Raw genomic sequence first — 20,835 nt, forward strand, 5'->3', positions numbered from 1 at the left:
CTTTGAGATTCGGTTTCAATACTCGCAGCAGGCCACTGTCAGAAGATAAGAACTTTTTCCGGGTGCTGTTACTCGTGGTGAACCAAGATGACACCGCAACAAGATAAATTTGCATTGATTCTGTCAGCACAGTCGTGGTCAACACGCAGCAGCAAGGCTGCGCAAGCCTTCAAACAAGCGAAGAGCGCGCTCGCCTGTAACGGTGCCAACGCATCACTTGCATCCAAGCCAAGAGCAAGTTTGTGGTTTCTGCTGCGCGAGCAGCGCGAGTTGGCTTTCAAGGGTAAACCGCTAAATTACGCCGGCTCAGTCGCAAGTTTAGAGTGCTCTAATGGTGAAAAGTTAACGATCGGAAATCTTGCGCTTTAGTGCAATCCGTTTGGCGGAAGGCGCACACTCGTAAGCCGCTCGATGCCCGACCATGAGCATGTGCGTGTGCGTCTTTCGGTCGGCAGTTCAGCTCGAGAAGCTCAAGCGCACGCTGCTGACCTCGCCATGCGTGCGCCGTATGTACGCCAGCGGCGGCGCGAGCTCTCGAGAGAAGAAGAACCGGACAGTGCTCATGTACGTGACTTCGATGACTGTGCTCGTCGGTGGGCTCAGCTACGCGGCCGTACCGCTGTACAGGATGTACTGTCAGGTGAGCGCACGTTGCAGGGCGGTGTGCTCAGAAGTTTCAGATGCTCGCCGTAAATCCACCGACATGTTTTGAATGTGTGGCACGGGAACGCACGTCTGGAGAACAGCGTGCTTGATCGCACCGAAAAGTCAAGTAATGCACTAGGTACACTGTGCGTTCAGATATCCTGTGAAGCAGAGACAGAAAATAAGAAACGTCGCTCTCTGTCTCCGTCGTGAGAACTATTTTTCATTTGTACGACACCTGCGTCACCACCATAGCGTTGCTGCAGACGTGACATACAAAACGTATAAACAAACAAAAGTTACATATTTTCATAAACTACATAACTGAGCAACCAATAGCAGATTTCAGAGGCAATACAAAATCAAAGTGCACACGCTTAAAATTGAACATCGCACGTTACATCAGGGAAGGAAAAAATACCCCGTTGTCAATTCACCAGTCTAGAAGCCTACTAGCATCCCTAATTGTTTGTATAAAAAAAACAGTAAAGCTGAAGTTTCAAGCAAGTGACAAGGCATGAAGTGGTTGATTGGTACTGGAAGACACTCGATTTTATTAATCCCTGCTTCTTAATTGCAATACATACCATGCAGGAGTTTTACTCTTTCTTTCTACTTCTAATGTGTAGTGTTTCCCATCCCTAGTGTGCCCTTTACCACCAAGATACTGACCAAGGGATAACAGTTATTGCTGATAAATTGAGTTACCTAATTTTGAACCTTTTCTGATTTGTCACTTCTAAGACAGGTGCCAGATAACATACATGTGCTCAAGTGTTGATTCCATTTGTATACTGCAATCCATCTTTCTTTTACCTCTCATGTGACGCTCTTAAAATACATCCCAGCAGAAGCTCGTTTTGTGTTGTCGGCACACAACATGCATGTCCTGCAAAGGTGGCTTGCCCTTCAAGGACACATACGAGGGTCGTTGAAGTCAATCCGGGATTTTTTTTCAACAACAAATAGAAGAACAAATTTCAAAGCGTGGAAAGTGGATTTATTTTTCCACAGAACCTCCACCTACAGTTATACACTTATACCAGCGTTTAACTAACGCCTGGAATACTTCGGCGTAGAAAGATCTATTATTACAATCGAACCATTGTAGGACACGCTTCTTCACTTCGTCAGTGTTGAAATGTTTTCCTCCAAGGAATTTCTTCAGGGGCCCAAACAGGTTGAAAACACTTGATGCTAAGTCAGGACTATAGGGGGGAAGTAATTGTGTGGAATGTGCATTCAGTGGTATGCGGTCGTGCGTTGTCTTGCAAAAAGACCACACCCTTTGTGATGAAACCTGGACGTTTCTTCCGTAAACTCTTGTGCACATCACCCAGAACACGGCAGTAATACTCACTGTTGATAGTGACACCATGGGGTAAAAAATCAACGTGAATAATTCCCTGTTTATCCCAGAATACACACTTGCCATCCCCTTACCAGCAGACACAACTGTACGAAATTTCGTGGGAGGTGGTGATTCCGTATGCCTCGACTGCATCAATGCTCTTTTGGATTCTGGCGTGAAATGATGAACCCATGTTTCGTCACATGTCATGATGCGATTCAGAAAATCCTGGCCTTCCCTTTTATAGCATTCCTCCAGTCCTCTACAGACTCTTCTGTGTCTATCAAAAGCCGGCAGCTGCTTTGGGACCCAGCGTGCACTCACTTTTCGGAACAACGAATGATCATGAATTAGTGTGTTCACTGTTCCTAACAACAGATTACACACCTTTGCAGTTTCATGACAGGTTATGCAATGATTGTCCACGATCACCTGCTCCACACGCCGAATGTTCTCAGGAATGACTACCGTGGGCTGTGATCCACCACGACCGGGATCATCAGTAATAAAGATACGGCCATCTTTGAAGTGCTTACACCATTCACATGTCTTACTGCAACTAAGTGTCTCCTCACCGTACTGAGCTTGAAGTTTTCCAAAAATTTCTGCAGGTTTTATGCCCTCGTTTTCTAAAAACTTCATCACAACATGCTGTTCCACGTAGACATTCACACTGTTGTCCACCATCTTGAACAACACTCTATCCAGAAGCACGGGAAATGAACTCGATCTACCAGTAACAGGACACAGCTGCCAGTTTCTACTGCATGCCAAACTTCCAGTCTAGGCATCCATTTAAACCTGGAAAGAAAAAAATTCCCGGATTCAGTTGAACGACCCTAGTATATGAGTGCCGTCTTTTGCCTGTTGCACAAACTCTCAATGCAATGGAATTGAACGTTGGGCAGGTTTGTATAACTGCATTTTGTAACAACAGCGATATGCAACAACACACAAAAGGCCTAGAAGGCAACGGAAGAAGTGCCGACTAGTAAATTTTATTCACACACAGCAAGTACACCCAACATCAAATCGAGATTCTTGCATAAGCAAGAGCACCTGTCGCCATTAAATACGTGCCCCCCTCCTGCCTGCTTACTATGAGCAATCAAGGTCTGGCAGTTCTCTTTACGAAAGTAATATAAAAGCCTGGCTAACTCACTTATAGCGTCTTTGCGTGCGATGTGAGCTGCTGCGACCATCACCCTTGTGTCCTCATTCCTGTGCTTAAACAGTATACAAGTGAACCCTCAGTGATTTGTTTCTCCAATGCAGTCAACGGGCCGGGGCGGCCAAGCATTTGCGATCGAAGCCGGTGAGAAAATTGAGAAGATGGACCCCGTGAGCCATCGCCAGATCAGGGTTATCTTTTCTGCCGACACTGGTTCTGGACTGCGCTGGAACTTCAAGCCACGGCAGTCTGACATTGTGGTGCGTAGCTCGAGCAGTCCCGCTGCATGCTCACAGACACGAGTGCTGTAACGTCACTGTGGTCATGCTCACGAGTGGAGCGAATACAGCTGTCAGGTAATTTTTGCTGCATTTGCCGGCCAATCACCTTTGCTGATAAACAGTACAGCGTGAAAACTGTGCGGGTGACAGAAGTGCAGGCGCCACAATTCACGACTCGCAGCTAAGGGTTTATGGCACAAACGCTCAATAAAATGTTCCTGCAGGACTCATCTCAAAGTGAATGTTGAGGTTATAATAGGATTAGCCCTGAAGCAATGTAGCAGCACACTGTATTGCTACCGGCAAAATTTGCTATGTATGAGGTGTGCCGGGATCCTCTCTCTGGACATGCTGTGTCATCTAGCGGTGCCGCCAGAAAGGCTGCGTGTGGCACATGTGTGAATAATTATTCAGACAAGACTGTTTAAATATGATATGACACGGGTTTGATTCCACCCAGCAGCAGAGAAATTTTGAAGGATTTCTCTTGTCATTGAAGAGCGCCATGCACCCTGCAACCCAGGTTAGTCTGATGGTTGATTTCGAACACAGTTATATCAGCACAGCGGCCTAATGCTCCACCCATTAGACCATAGACTACTAGTTACCCAAGTTGGCATAAGAGAGCATAGACGTAAACAGACAGACATACTAGTAAAGAGAATGTCATTAGGGACCATAGAGATAACCAAGATACTCCCACTTGCAGGTTGCCCCAGGTGAGACCGTGCTGGCCTTTTACACCGCTCGCAATCCAGGCGAGAAGCCCGTGGATGGCATTGCCACGTACAACATCCTGCCCTTTGAGGCAGGAAAGTACTTTAACAAGATCCAGGTGAGAGACCATTCTATTCTGGGCCTGTCTGTTGTGTAAACAGGCTGACCACTGAAGTCTTTAGACTGTGCTTTTTGATTAGCAATAAAAATTTGCATAGTGCTGGAAAGATTTTGTTTCAAACGCAGAGAGTGAAGAGGGAGGTTTAGCGTGGGAACTCCTATCTGGTAAATACATGGGAATGAATGAATCTTTGCAACCACTGCACCAAGTTTAATGCGATCTGTTGCATTTAATAGAAAAATCTAAAAGCTAGTAGGTATAAAGTGGATTTTTAGGGCACCAATTTTTTAGCAAAGACCATGAACATTGCAAAAAAAAAACATATAAGTTAACAACCCTGTAACTTGGCAATGAAAAAGGATATCGCAATCCTATAAAGGGCACCTAATATTATTGTCATGGTGCCACGAGAGGGACAAAGACGACGATCACCTACAAGACGTAAGAGACGACATAATGGAACTAACCTAGCATTCGGCCATACTGGTTGTACCGGCCATATCTTCTGCAGAGTAAACATAGTCCCATTTAACCTGATATCTCTGCCCGCTTCAATATATATAAAGTGGACACAATTGGTGTACTATACACGACTTTGAATTAATTTTGGAACATCCTCACAAGCATTGCAACAATTTAATGTAAGCTGGATGCAGTTTACGGAACTACAGTTTTGTCAGTAGTACAGAGTTAGATATGTAAGCTTCGTACTTCGTTTTCTTTTGTAACTTGCCTATTTATGGCACATTTTGTAAGAAATTCAGTCATAAGTTAAAATTCTGCTTTCAGGATTTGCTATAATTTAAATTTTTCTCTCAAATGCAGCAGATTTCATTTCAATCAGTCTAACTTTGTAAAAGCATTTCCACATTTTGCATGTTTATTTGGGCAACGAAATGGAAGTTGGCCTCAAGCTAAAGCTTCCACTTAAGTGCAATTTTGCCATGTCTTAGCTGATCAGCCGGATATCGGATGTTCTTGTGTAGGACTTGCCAAATGGGTGCGAGATGTCTTTAGCGGCTTGGACGGCACAGTTGACACGCTCGTTGCTTCTTTTCAATGCGTCTTAGTCAACAAGCAAGTGTGTGGCTCTACAGAGGTCAGAGAAAGAGACTCGTACCAGCTAGCATGAATTAATAGTACAGTAAAACCTCATTATAACGAAGTTGAAGGAGGGGGTCGTAATTACTTCGTTATAATCATTAGTTCGTTATAACCAGTATCCATTTCTATTCACAATTAGCAAGCAAAGGAAGATGTACTCACCACCAAATCTCACAGCAGCCTGCCACGCGAAAAGAAAACGGCCGTCGCACAGAAAAGCAAGTGAAGGAATTGCTACTTTATTCGTGACGAATGGCTCATCACTGATCGTTCAACAGCACACCAGCTGGCAGCTCACTTCGCAAAAAAAAAAAAAAAAAATCCTTGGCACCGTATTTTTCTAGCAGCTGTCCAGCGTTTGTCTCCACCCACGCCACTGCAGCTTCGCGGTCAACAGACTGCGCTTCCTCGCTGACAGCCCTGGTGGCAATGTCGTGGTGCTCCTTGAAACACTGCAGCCAGCCGACACTCACCACTAAATCGTTGTGCCCCATGATACTAGCGAAGTCTCTCGCTTTGCGCTGCAACAGTGCCCCATTCACAGGAGTGCTGCTTGCTCTTGCGTCCGAAAACCACTTGAAGACCGCCTACTCTACAGCTTCGAAAGCAGGGGCTCGCAGCTTCTTTCTGTCGCCTTTTATGCCATGTGCGACAGCACTGAGCACTGGTGACAGCTTCTTTGCTGCTCAACATCGTCGACAGCGTGCTCAACGTTACCCCGAAATCTTCGGCCACATTTTTCTTCTTCACACCAGACTTGACGGCTTTCAGCATAGCCACCTTCTGCTTGATTGATATCGTTTTGCACTTCCGTTTGCCATCGTCCATCTCCTTTCTGCCGGTGGGAACTCGCATGAACGAAGCGATAGAAATACTGATATCGTTAATGCGCATGGAGGCAACAACAAGCAACAACAAAACCGCAGTCAGCGCTGCCCCACACTAGCTGCGGAAGAGCGGGCGGGTCCACCAGTTCCACGGGAGAGGGGACGCCGAGACGTGCACAGGAGATGTGAACGTCACCCGCTATAAGAAATTGACCTGATGGGTACCAAAATAGTCAGTAAATGCTCGTTGTGAAAAAAAAAATTGCCGACGATTACTTTATTTCCTAATGCGAAATTTGAGCAGCTCTTCAGCTGTTTCGGCTTTTCTATATACTGAGGCAAATAATTCGAGCAAGACATGTATGTACAGTTGCAACTTTTTATACTTCACTTCTTCAAGAAACACTCCACTCCCAGTTCTTGATTGTCATGAAGGTAGCCGGAGAAATAGATGGATGTATGCTAGACTTGCTGCACCAATTCCTGGTTTGGCGTAGCACACCTCTGGATTCTGGCGACGACAGCGCTGGGCCTCTGCTCGGGCAGTTCGTTTATCAGCAGTGGCAGACGAAGGACTTGCACCAGTTGCCTCACCCATGGCTCAAAAAGAGCTGGCTGAAAATAAACTACTTATATAGGCAGATGGATTATATTATAATATAAACCGTCTGTGAGCCTCGGACAATCCGTCTGGTGCGGAACATTTTGCACCAGCCGCCGCAAACGGAGCGCAGCTTGGCGCAGCTGCCTCGCTTATCAGGAGGTCGTGAGAGGCAGTGTGTAGGCACATAGGAACGTTGTGTGGCGAAGAGATGGCAGCGACTGACTGATGCCACTGACGCTGCTAGCGAGTCAACTGAAGGTCGCTTTGCGTTTCGACTTGGGAAGCGCGCACCGTGGTCCGCTAATACTGAGCCGGCACTTCGGCAACCGGAGAACACCGCACGCTCTCGCGCGGTCGCCGCCACGGAGGAGAAAAGTGGGGGGAAGGGGTACATGCAGTGGCGAACGGCAGTGGCTTATGCGTTTCGACTTGGGCAGCAGCACATCATCAAGATCAGCCGTCACCAAGCCGGCGCTCTGATTGCCACCGCTCATGGGTGGTATTGGAGGAGGAGCAAAGAGAGCAAGGCTCGCGCCGTTCGCGAGCGATGGTGCCAGGAATACGCACAGGCCCCAGCTACGGAGGTGGTTATGGCGAAGCACGACGGCACCGCGAAACGCAGGAACCTGCCCCAAAGAGCTGCACTCTAAAAAAAGGTTCGTTATACCCATTGGAAAGAAATTGTAGCTTCACGAAAATGATGTTTTCAATGGATGGGCATGTATTAGAATTTCAAGGGGAATCACAATTGCTTTGTTATATCCATTAGTTTGTTATATCCCATTCCATTATAACGAGGTTTTACTGTACTGTCATTCATTGTAAGATCATCACGAGGGTTGGCAGATATGTGAGATAGTTGTTTAACGGCCAACTGCAAATAAATATTGGGCTGCAAAAAAAAAACTAGTTTCAGATTGTGTAGACAAAGAGCAGCCCTCCATGGAAAGTTTTAAGTACGTTTAAAATACGAGTGGGTGCGTTACAAAAGGCTTGCAAAAGTAGATGTTTCGGACACCTAAACATTAAAAAATATAATAAGGCTGCAATTGGCACTCACTGGAAGTGACACACGACTAAGGATGCGTGTCTCATCGACATGACCTCAGAGATTGGGCGCCACCCGGGGTGCGCTGAAATATGTTGCAGGCGATCCACTTGGACTTCTGTAACATGCACTGACCACGCAGTGCACGCTTGATCTGCCGGGCTGCTACTTAACGGCTGCTAATAAGCAAATTAGACATTTAGTACTAGCCCTGCGGCTTTACCAATATTGCTTCAATAATATAGTAGACTTCCGTTAATTCGAGTTTGGTTAATTTTTGCGATTAATTAGATCTGGGTTGAAGGTCCCTGCCGGTGCCCATGCATTTCTATGGGCCCAAACTTTTTATTTCGAAATTGGCCTTCGGCAGATAATTCAAAGCTTAGCACACACGGTCCTGACCACTGGGTGACCCCAATAGCGACCCCTTTAGTGGCAGAGTCTGTATCGGCAGAGCTTAGGTGACGGTGAATGCATTGCACACACAACGTCTCCCATCGAAAACACCTATAATTCGATCAGTTTCGTCGGTCCTGTCAGGGTTGAATTAATGGAAGCTGACTGTATATGGATACTATTTATTTATAACTAATTGAGGCAAAGGGAAATTTCTTTGCAAGTGACCTTAGGGTGTATGCCACACCTAGTCACTAGTAGTGAATAACAGTGGTCAAAAAAGCATGACACGAGATTAAAGTGAAAAATGAAATGGAATGTTTCATCATATGGCCCTTAGTGTTGTCAAACCTATCTAAAATGTAAAAATGAGTTCTATGAAAATATTACATGTGTAAAAAATAATTATGCTAGTTATTTTTATATAGTCAACAATAAGCCACGTATAAAACTGCAGGCATTTAAGATTTCTGTTGCTTTATTGCCACAAAAATTTATTTGCTTGTTATTTCTTGAAATAACTTGGCTCTGAAGAATTTGAAGAATTGAAGAACTCTGAAGTTGGGTGTTTCGAGGGGTGGGTGGAGACATAAACTCAAGCTGATGAAGGAACTTTAGCGTAGACATACGTGAGCAGCCTGATCGGTCTGCACGGTCCAGCCACCTGTTGGTGCAGAGCTTCACGAGCCAAACACAGAGCTAATATTGTTCTAACCAAGTGTAAAACATTTTAAACATTTACAAAAACAATCTGTTAATGGTAAGACTCCTGCAAAAAATTTACAGCAGCAGCAAAGAACACTTTGTTAATGCTACTGTGTTTGGTTGAGCTCTGTGCCACCAGATAGCTGCACCATGCAGACCATTCGCATTTGCGCTTCTGCTCATCCCGTGAAATGGCACGGTCAGACGGCCAGGCCCAGTCCCCTTGCGCTTGCGTTTACCTGAATACCGACTCGTGAAATGCTATTGTGGTAGTAAACCTCCAGTGTAAAGTGACGGCCGCAAACGCGCAAATCCTGGCGCCCATCGGGTAATGACAGTCCGATGTGCTGCTGCCACTCTGCTCGTCTGCTGCCTTTCAGAAGGACACGATGTCGCAGCTTGACTTATTGCCAGTCGCTACATTTGCAGCGCACAACACAACAAAGGCAAATCATAGTGCTCGCGAAAAGACTGAGACCGGCACTGACTGCGGAGCTCTTGTCAACATAGAGCACGTTGTAACACAAGCAGATGACACTTGCTGTGTGCCGGAAGTGCTTAAATGGAGTGAGAAATTGTTCTTGTGCATTCTCTTTCTGTTACTTTTTTTTTATAGAAAGAGTTAACTAACATTCCAAGTATTACGAACCACATTTGTTCCCCATAATGTTGGAAAAATTGTCTGTGATGTGCCCTGGGCAGCCAATCAGATAGCTCGCCCTACTAGCGTCATTAGGGCAATTTAAGTCAAATGGTTAGGGGCGGCTGAAAATTCAGCCTAGCTGTGTGCTGTGATTGGCAGCGATATACAGTTTAAAACCTTTTAATAAATTACACACTTTACGCAGAACACTTAGATGCATCAATTAATGATCATAAGGACCAGTACATTTCAGAAGGGCTCAGTATGCTTGTACAAAATCGTTCCAGGGTCCCTTTAAGTAAACAGCGTTGTCATGACATTCTACATTGAATATCAGAATGGGCCATCAAGTGCAGCATGATTGTCATGGTTCGCTAAAGAACTCTTGGCTACCTCATTTAAAAAAACTTTTCCCATCCATTTCGCAACCTATGTTAAACATGCGCTAAAGCACAGTTGGAAGGTTTGAATTGAAGGCATACTTGTATGAATGAACGTGTTCTTTGTTCTGCAGTACATCAGGACTCATCGTTAGGCTCTAGTTGTTGCATTTCCCAGACTTCAGCATCACATTTTGTATCCTTAGCATCTGTGCATTCCTGGTCATTTTGCTCTGCTCGCCTACATGGTCCTGTGAATATCATCAGCAGGGTTGCATTACTTGCGTGTGCTGAATGTCGAACATTTCGGACTCCCTAGCAAGCAACTGTGAAAACTTCCAAAAAACAAATGGATGGAGAAGGTTAGTACTTGTGTCGCCTCTTGCTGGCAGCTGCAGAAAGCAGCTGTTCAGGGAGGGTTGTCGTGTTCAAGAGGAACAAGCAAAATGCGGCAACCATTACTGTAAGGCGGCGACACAAGATTATGCCAACGCCATCTTGGCAGCAGCTGGTATCACCATATGAAAGCCAACTTTGCATTTTTGTCTTCAAAATAAGGCAATTAACTACACCAAGTGTTACATTGAATGACATAGACTCCAAAATAGGATATTTCTGCAAAATTTGAGAGCAGTAAGAGTGCAGTGGTTAGTGCAAAATTTTTTTGTCAGAAGTTTAAGTGAAATATACACGTTCCTCTTTAGTATAGTAGCTGTATTTATGCGCCCTCCCCTTCCTTTTTCTCAATTTATGCCAAGCAATGAATGTTAATGAACATTAACTTATAACCAGACTTTAGAGGCCTAGCCATGCTGTGATTATGACGGTGCTACCGTGAGCATTTGTGTAATTCTCTTTGCATTGATCTGCCAGGGAAAGGTGCAAAATTTTTCCTGGTTTGCACTCGGTACAGCAGCTGGCACAAAGCAGTTTTCGGTGGTCATTTGTGTGTGTGCTGATCTCACTCCAGAGTTAAACTCGTTGTAACGAAGTTTGTAAAAATTGGCGATTTGCTTGATTATATCAACGTTTCATTATACAGTGGAACCCCTATCATACGACTTTCTTGGGACCGCGAAAAAGCTTCGTAAAATGCAGGCGTCGTAAAATCCGAACATAAATTATGCCTATAAAAATACTACTTATTTCGTGCGACGGATTTACGAGAAACTTCTATGTAAACTATTAACATACTCTGCATGGCTTGGAAACCCAAATTACCAAAAAGGTAAATGCAATAAGAATTAATGCTGCAGTACAGGTACCAATCATGCTTTATTCCATCGAACCTTTACGGCACTCCACTGCCCACTGCCGTGATTCTCGCCAGCCGGCACGAACTTCTACGTTCGCGCCGGCGAATTACACGGCGTCGCGTGAGCAGATGAAGTTCCAGATGCCGTCTATGTGCCGTAGCAGCTCGGTGGACGTGGTACGTCACAGGCACGTCATCTGTGGCATCGTGGTTGTCCTCGTCCTGTGGTGCAGCGGTGTTGGCACTAGGCATCCTCGATGGCAGCATCCAGTGAAACCTCGCCACTGATCACAACGTTGTCGTCGGCCTCCACGTACTTGGCGAAGGTCGTGGTGAGGTTTAAACCCTTGAAATCGTCTTTGGCGACGCCTGCATCAGCCTCAAGCGGCATCGAGGTTGTTGCATCCCCAGCAGAGGAGAGTCTCTCACTTAAAGCCACAGTGCTTGAACAAGTTAGCGATTGTGCTTTGCGACATTCCGTTCCATGAACTGGCAATAAAATGCATAGCGTCAGGACTGTGCTAATCGTTAGGACTGCGCTAATCCGCCGTCAAGCACAGTGATCTTTTTTTACGACTCGCTGCGCTCCATAGCCGCCAGCAGACACTGCACTAACTGCTTCCAGTACCCTTGCTTGACGCACTTAACCCTTTCGCTGTCGGACCTTTCTGGCCGTGACGCACCCCCAGTGTCGGCTTGTTTTCAGGGAACGAGCATAACAGGGAATGAACATAGCAATTTATTTTTGATTATGATTGGTATACAAATAACATAGTCAATGCAATATGCACATTTCAGTGTTCTGCAGCTGTTGTTAGTAAACATCATCATCATCATCAGCCTGACTATAAAATCCGTTCAATATCTGAATCTGACGATGCGGAACACTTCCTCGCATGTGACTCTGTCCGAGTCCGAATCCGAGCTCGGCTCGTATTCTGAATCGGAATTGAGCCACCGCTCCAATGAGCAGACGAAGGTCCCGCGCGCTGAGCCATCCGAAAGTAACCGCGCGCAGGGAGGATGCGCTTTCAGTCGCCCACACAACGGAGAGAAATGGGACCTTGCGTGATCAAGAAGACAGAGGGAGATGAAAAAAGGCTAAAACAAAGTTCGAAGGGCTTTACGTTTACTGCTGCAAGTCGGAAGCGAGGGTGCGGCGAGAGAGCGAAAGCAGCAATCGAGTCACCCTTTTTGGAGAGGCAACGGCACGTGCGCCTGAACTTGACGCGCCATAGCAGACACACCAACAGAAGAAAAATAAAAACCTTCAAACCAGCGGAGATTGCAGAACAACCCTTGAACCCATAACCACATGCGCGCGACGCATGATCCAGCAAACGCGGAGCCACCACGCCACTCAGCAAAGAGAAAGTGGGGAGTGGCAGTCGCACCGTACTCTTCAATACATGGACTAACACAGGTCGGGGCGAATATACGAACTTGTAGAAAGAGTCAACAGATGGCGTGGCCAATCCAGGTGCGCCAGCTGTGCGCTCAGGCGCGAAATTTTGAACTCACGATAGAGAACGTACCGGTACGTCAGTGACACTGTGGGGGGAAACGCAATGACGTACCGGTACGTCCGTGACAGCGAAAGGGTTAATGATGCCGGCATCCAACGGCTGCAGCTAGTTTGTGCAGTTGGGCGGAAAAAAAACAACCTTTATGTTCCTCAGGCTGGACGTATCGGATGGGTGGCATGGTGCGTTGGTCCACAAAAAGCAATATTTTTCTTGCCTTAGCACCCATTTTGTTATCCAGCTGCTGCAAAAAATTGCTGAAGAGCAAAGACGTCATCCACGCCTTTTAGTTGAAGTTGTAGCTGCACGACAGCGTCTTCAAGTTCTTAAAGCACTATGACTTTGCAAACTTTCCAACGAGCATGGGCATAGCACAGAATAGTTGCCGTCCCACGCTCTTTACTATGCTTGCCACCATGACAGCTGTCATCCTTAAACGCAAGGGTTTGCTCGAGCTGTATGTGATAAAAAATACCGCTTTCATCGGCATTGAACATGTCGCAGGGCTTGTATGCAGCAATCATCTCCGGCAGCGACTCCATCCACTCGCTCACCGTCGAAACGTCCACGGAAGTGCTTTCTCCATAGGAGCGGCTGTACACAATCCTGTTTCGTTTTTTAAAGTGATCTAGCCACCCGTTCAATGCCTGAAAGTTGTCGATGCCCAGACGCAATGCCACAAGGTCCGCCTTTGCTTTTAGAATGGCGCTGTCAACTCCGTGCTTGATGCAGCCACTTGACGAGAACTTTTTCTAACTTCTCATGCTGTCCTTCTTTTGCCGCTTTCCGCTTGAGCCCGAACTTGTTGGCATTCTGCAATATCACCGCTTTGTTTGCCAGGATCATCTTAAGCGAAGATTCGGGTATCTTAAGGTCCCGGGCAATGCTGGCTTTCGTGGCTCCATGCCGCTTTTCCGCTTCCTCGATAATATTCAGCTTATCGCCGAGCGACAGAACTGTCCGCTTTCGGGACATCGTGCGTCGCGTTGCTCCACACAACTTGAAACCTCCACTGAATGTTGGTCGCTAGGATTGCGACGAAGAACATGTGCGATAAACCTAGGCCTCTCCGCGCTACCTTGTCGGCCATCTGCTTCCGGCAAACTGGAAGCAGAGAAATGCTTCCCCAACGCGACCAGAGGCGCCGCCACCGAGAAGAGAGGGAGAAAGTGATCGTGAAGAAAAAAAGGCGCTATTTCAGCACAGCGAACGTCGCGGGCGGGTGCTCATGAGGGAGAGAGAAACGAATGATGAGACGAGGCCGGGAAGAAAGCTGCGCCGCAGCGAACCGGTCAAGCAGTGTCAAGCACTCCGCACACGGAGAGACGGAGCGAGGAAAGAGACTCGTGGCACTTTTCTTTCGTCCGCCGTTCCGTCCTGCACTTCGCGAGAGTCGTCGTATAACGCGGGTCAGGAGTATAATTTCGTCGGATAACCGGGATTTTTAATGGATTGCTTCTATGGGGACTTCGTCGGGACTGCGCTAATCCGTCTTAAAACCCGGGCCGTCGCAAAACCGGGGGACGTATAACTGGGGTTCCACTACATTGAAATTCAATCTTTATGCAAATAGGTATGGTTGCCGATAGATTTTCCTTACACAGAAGCGGCTGAAAAATTTTCTAAATTATTGTACAGTTGGAAGAAGCAAATTTAATGAGAAAACAGATCATTTTGTTGAATTTGAGAGTTGGCGAGAAAAATAGGGTTTTATGCATACCGACGATATCTTCACATCGATGGTACGAATCGAAGCCAGCCACGCTTTCGTGACCACTCTGTCCCCACGGCTGATAGTGTCGCTTGCAGTGGGACAGTGCTATCACGGTAAGCGCCGGCAGTGGCAACGAATGCTTCATCTGCCTGTTGCTTCAATGCATCTCCGAAACTCAAGACTAGCAACACGGGAAGGCAGCGCACAATGCCATACTACCTCAGCTTGCCCAGTCTTTGCACACTCACCAGATTACCTCTAAAAGAGGGTATGCTGCTAAAGCTGCGTTTGCACTCGGCCATGCTGACAACCATACGCAGCTGCAGCTGCACTAGAAAAGGATACGTGCCAACCTGCCCCCTCGCTCCCACTCATACCCAAAGCACACAGGACTTCAAACGCGATAGGAATATCGCACTTGGACATTATACGGAGCATGACACTGCTATGCTTCCACAGTCACTCTCAGTCGTGCGGCACATGATTTGAGAGGTGCGTTTGCAAGCAGCCGCATGTAATACAACCACTATTTGACTATTTGCGTTCGAGGAAGTTTCCATTTATTGTCTTGGTATTCCTTCGCAGCAGCAGTGCGATTTTGTTATATTTAAATCGTTTATATAAACACCCTTTGTTATATTGGGGTTCAAAATACATGGTGTCCTATGGACAAGAAGTTGTAAAAAGATATATACTTCATTATATCACGAATTTTGTCCTATTGATGTCCAACTGTACTTCTTTCTTGTTTGTGTTTGTTTGCAGTGTTTCTGTTTCGAAGAGCAGCGCCTGAACCCAAATGAACAGGTGAGCATTACCTTGCCCATCATACTGCATGCTGTCAGTTAAAAATGTTTGAGAGGCGTCTAGTGTGGAACAGCATGCACATGGATGCTGAGGCATACCAGGACACGCACACAGTGCTAACCTTAAGCAACAACTTATTTCCTGAAAGGAACGACACACCATTTAATACGGTTTCGCCCGGGTTACTCGAGGGAACTTGCTCTTTTTTCGCTAACCGATCAACTAAAGCTTGCTATCGATGAAGGCAATTATGCAGTTTCAGTATCTGTAGATTTAAGCAAAGCATTCGAGAAAATAAATCATCGCATCATGTTTCATAAGCTTGAGTTATGAGGAATTACCGGCCCAGCACTTTTGTTACTACAAAACTACTTATCAGACAGAATGCAGGTACTGTAGTAACTGTTTCAGTCATTCATTCTGAAACCACGTTCACTAATACTGGCGTGCCCCAGGGTTCCATACTGGGTCCGCTTTTATTTTTATTATATGTCAATGATCTGTTCTTCAAAATGTATACTTTATTCAGATGGTACTACTATCAATAACTCCGATAAATGTATTACAACTTTAGTATCTAATCTTATTGGTGATTTACACGGCCTGCTGGAGTGATGCCATACTAGCCAGCTACAGATAAACCTGTCGAAAACAAAGTTTGTTCTATTCACTTCTCAACGACGAACACTTCAATTCATTCTTCCTATTTTTCTTGGTGCCAGCCCTATCCCTGCAAGTTTTTCCTGTAATTATCTTGGTACAGAAGTAGACAGAAATCTTAAATTTATGGAACAAATAACCAAAGTAAAACAGAAGATTACCTACGAAACCAGGGTACTTCTAAAGGCACGAAACATATATAATCATCAAATATTACTATCCTTATACTTTTCATTTATTCATTCCCACATTAACTGCTGCGTTACTTGTTGGGGAAACACTTATGCAACCAATTTAAGCTCGTTGCAAATCCTACAGAATCAGGTTACAGTCGAACCCACTTATAACAGTATTCAAATGCCACAAAAATTCCATTGTTATAACCGATAATTGTTAAAACCGGGCTGCATGAAAAAATCTAAATAGGGGGATTGCAGAGCTGATCTTGGCAAACTATAATGGCGGGGAGGCCAGTGTCCCTCCCCACCACCTTCCTCCGTCCGGCTGCTGATTGTGCTCACTCGTTTAACTGCTTCCTGGGCGCTCTGATCACATGTAACAAGCTGTGGCTGTCGGCGTTAAAGAATGGCGCTGCTATAACAACTGCAAAGGGGGGTCACGGGTGGCAAGCGATATGCGAGCACTGCCGAGGCAGCGCTTTGGTGGGCCCAAAAAGGGTCTTTTAAAAATGTGAGGAGGTTGCCGTGGCAGCCTGTCAGCTTGAGAAATCCAGAAGAAACGCTGAGGCGAGATCGCCACAAGCGTCTCGCCATATACATCGCACTGCATTGCACAAGAAAACCCTTCGTCCTTTGGCCTTGCCAACATTCTTCTCCTAGGCATCCAGGTGCTCCACGTAGTGCAGCGGAAGGTTCCTCACGAAAACGAAGCCCCAGAAGGGGACTGGATCATCTGCCGGGCCTCCTGTGAGGACAATGTTGAGGCAGCCTGCCCTACCGTGTCATCACTGCCGTCGCCACCGTCACTATCCGACGCAAGCACGTTCGCGACGATCGCCTCATCGGCTAGAAGCACTTAGTACTTAGTTTCCAAATCTATAGCCGTGCGCTTTCTTTTCACCGGCAACGTCGTGCATTGCCAATTATAAGCAGGTTGGCCATTCATCTTCCTTTTCGGCAGCGAGTCAAAAGAGGCTGAGAAACCACGTGGCCAGGAACGATTTCGACGCAGAAGATGAACACGGGGCTGTTTGCAGAACTGTGCTGAATGAGGAGCCAGCGAGCAAGATGCGAGCAGCGCAGTTGGCGCAGTCCATTCGTGTTTCAGAGGGTGGCGCAGCATAGAGATATGGGCGCAGCCCATTCGTGTTCCGAGGGGTGGGAGGGTGACGAGAGAGAGGCACATGGAGAAGTCTAGAAAATATGCATGCAGCGGCCATTCAAGCAGCAGGCTATCTTGCAGCAGCTCGAATTTCTCATTTTCTTTTTTTCTTTTTAAGGATGTCACATTTTACCACCCTTCGGCTCGGACACCGAGCAGCCAGACTTCATCGTTATAACCGATAATGCGGCGTCGGGGTATTGTAGTAAACAGGTTATTTCACCATGCAAAACATACAAAAGTTGACGGTGCAGCAGCTTCTCATTGTTATAACCGATATATTGTTAAAACCGGTATCATTATAAGTGGATTCGACTGTATTAAAATAATTACATTTAGCTCATACAACCACAACGCCTCATATCTTTTACGAACTAATCACAGTCTTTCAGTCGCACAACTCGTTAAATATAACCTCAGTACCTTATCAATTACGATGCGATAGCTTGATACCACACTCTTCTCTAATATATACTAATATTACCAGCTTTGCAATAAAGAGGAACTTCGTTTTACCCAAAATACATACTAAATATGGCAAGCAGAGCACCATTTTTCATCTGTTGCATTCCGGAACACACTACCATTAGATATAAAATCACTTAAAATTTACAAATTACAAAAACAACAAAAAGAATATATTCTGTCGAATACTGATGCCTAGTTCATACTCACAACCACTCTTTCAGGGTGCCTTCATTTCATTTTCATTGTCATACCATTAGGTTTCTGTTTGGTGTCCTCACCATGCTTATATATTCAAGTTCGCAAATTATGCTGTGTACGTCATGTCATTTATACTGTTAATTTAATAGTGGTCAATGATATTATGCTACAGTGTTTTTTCATATGACTTATTGATGCACATTTAGTTCTTCAGTTATGCTATTCATACTAAAACCTATGATTCTTCCTAGTTAACAATTTGTTAAAACTGCTGTAATCTGTGTTTTATTACGTTTAGTTTGTAAAGGAGGTCCCACTGCAGTCTTTGACTTTGGGACCTCCTTCTGTATATTAGCATCTCGTAATCTTTCTAATCATCACACTCAAACCGATTCTGATTCTGATGTGCCCAATACTTTTGTGCTCTCCGACTCCACTGGCTGTGGTGTCGCGTTGCTGAGCCCAAAGTCATAGGTTCAACCCTGGCCACGGTTGCCACATGGGGGCGGAATGCAAAAACACCCATGTACTTAAATGTGGGTGCATGCTAAAAATAAAGCCCAGGTGGTCAAAAATTATCCAAAGTCCCCCACTGTGGCGTGCCTCATCAGATCGTAGTCTTGGCACATATAATCCCCTGAATATAAATTTTTGTGTGTGTGCTCTGTGATGTAAAGTGCAAGATGTATAAATGTTGTTCTTTCCCTCAAATCACTACTGGAAGTTATCAATGCATGCACATCCTGTTCTTCCTCCGCATCCTTGTACTAGTTGCACTACCCTGTGAACACCTTCGCCTTGTTTTAAAATTTCAGCTAGCATCTTTTTTCCCTCCGCTTCTGCCCTTTTCACTGCAGCCTCGTTTACTAAGAGAAGTGTGTTACGTGTGCCGAACCGCAGGTGGACATGCCGGTGTTCTTCTACATCGACCCAGAGTTTGCGGCCGACCCGATGCTAGAGACCTGTAACGACATCACACTCTCGTATACCTTCTTCGAGGCCAAGCCGGGCATACAGCTGCCACTGCCCACCATCCGGTGAACGCACCGATCTGACCCGGCGTCTAGTCTCCTCTCTTCTGCAACGTGTCGCAGGAAGCGTGCAGTTCACGCTGCTTAGAGTGAAAAATGAATTGTGTGTTGTGACAAGCGTTTGGCAGCATTTGAATGATGGCCATGACAACACCCACTCAATGATCATTGGCCTTAGAGGTTGCGGGTTTGTTTGGGCCGCTGCAGCTGAATGCCAATGTGGATGGAATGCAGAAACGTTCACATATCGAGTGTTGGGGGCTTGTTATAGAACTTCAGGTGGATAATTTTTTAATCCAGAACCCTCTAGTATGACTTCACTCCCAGCCCCTGCTTTACTTTAGAATGTTACATGCAAAAAAAATTAATAAATCACTGTCCATGACAGAATTGTATATTGGCTGAGCTCATTAGAACATAGAGAGCCAGAAAATCAGTCTGTGTTGCCAGGAGTTTGCCACAACCGGCATCTTCGATTTCTGGCATTGAAACGAGTACAGCTGCACTTCAGTAGAGTTTATTTTAATAAAGCGAAGCATGCCTTTCTCCTTACCAAGCACTTTGTGTGGTGATAGATACGTAGTCAGGTTCCTGTCTTTTTTCTCGTTCTCACGGCCTCCTCAACGAAAAAGAAAAATTGCCGTGGTTGAACTTGTTTAAACCAAGTTTGTTGAGCGATAGCATGATTTTGCTTGCTTTGGGAGAGGACACCGACGCTGCTCAGTGCCGTCAGCCACTGCTGCATCTACAATTGCACCACAAAACAACACACTGACGCTGCTCGGTGTGGCAACGGCAGCGAGCGAAATGATTTTCATGCTGCATCTCGTTTCAACACGAACTAGGCATCAAAAGCACAGTGCATACGAAGCCACCAGCATTTGCCGCACTTTGTGCACATCGCAGATAGCCTTCAAGATATGGGCACCCACGGGGCGTATGCAGCAGCCGCCGGTAGTGGCAGCCAAGTCCCACTTTGACCTTGGCTGAGCTTGAAGGTCAGATTTAAGGAACCAGGCATTTTGTGGGTTTGTACCTCGAGTAGCAGAGCTATTGCTCTAAATATTATGTCTAAGTTGGATTTGAAACAGGGTAGCGTATGCAAATAGTGACTTTTGAGACCGAATCGAATATAAATTGAATATTGCGAGAAATGAATCATATAGTTTTTGAATAGTTTTCTACTACTGAACAGCCGTTATTGCAGTAACTACAAAATGTTGTTTACATCCTACAATTCTTAAAGTTGGCAATTTTCTGTCATTGCATAGTACGTTATGAAGCTCTTGTTTATAAAAAATTGTGCAGAAATTCTGAAAATTCTGTACAAATCCATAAGCATTCTTTAGCTCGGCTGTTACATTTTGGTTTTGTTTCCCAAATTTCATTTGGCCCACCCCCAAATTTAAGTTGGCCTATCCCCAAGATTCAAGTTTGCCCACCTCCAAATTTCAGTTGGCCAGCCTCCAAATTTTCAAGTTGGGCCACTTTCTTACCTGTTGCGCTGTCTGGCAATGCTTTATTAAATCGAAAATGATGCTAGATAGCTAGCTACCTGCAAAATGCTTCACTTACCATTGATTTGCAGAGTGCATAGGATGTGCATAATTTTTTTAATATGGTGCACACCTTATGAATAATAAGGCTGTCTAGCAGCATGGGTGAAGCCAAGATATAGTGCGAACTGGTCCTGGAGATGGTGGAAACTGAGGTGGCCTAGGGCAGCCAAGGCAGGTGAATGCAGATGTGAGCTCCAACGCAAACACAATGATGCCATCGTGTGTACCGAGTGCAGAGATAGGCACAGAAGAGGTGCCAAGCTGGGCAGGAACGTATTTGATGTGC

At 45.7% G+C, this 20,835-nt stretch overlaps 1 protein-coding gene across 1 annotated transcript; it reads left to right on the top strand.

The window, feature by feature from the left end:
• The first annotated feature begins 101 nt into the window (after positions 1-101).
• Positions 102-19,542, top strand: LOC126526320 (cytochrome c oxidase assembly protein COX11, mitochondrial-like). Its single transcript, XM_050174221.3, has 5 exons — positions 102-640; positions 3,272-3,427; positions 4,158-4,283; positions 15,251-15,292; positions 18,860-19,542. The coding sequence occupies exons 1-5, from the start codon at positions 422-424 to the stop codon at positions 18,998-19,000; spliced, it is 684 nt and encodes a 227-aa protein (XP_050030178.2). The 5' UTR covers positions 102-421; the 3' UTR covers positions 19,001-19,542.
• The last annotated feature ends 1,293 nt before the right edge of the window (positions 19,543-20,835 follow it).

The sequence above is a fragment of the Dermacentor andersoni genome, chromosome 8, assembly GCF_023375885.2.
Source record: "Dermacentor andersoni chromosome 8, qqDerAnde1_hic_scaffold, whole genome shotgun sequence".
Taxonomy (NCBI): domain Eukaryota; kingdom Metazoa; phylum Arthropoda; class Arachnida; order Ixodida; family Ixodidae; genus Dermacentor; species Dermacentor andersoni.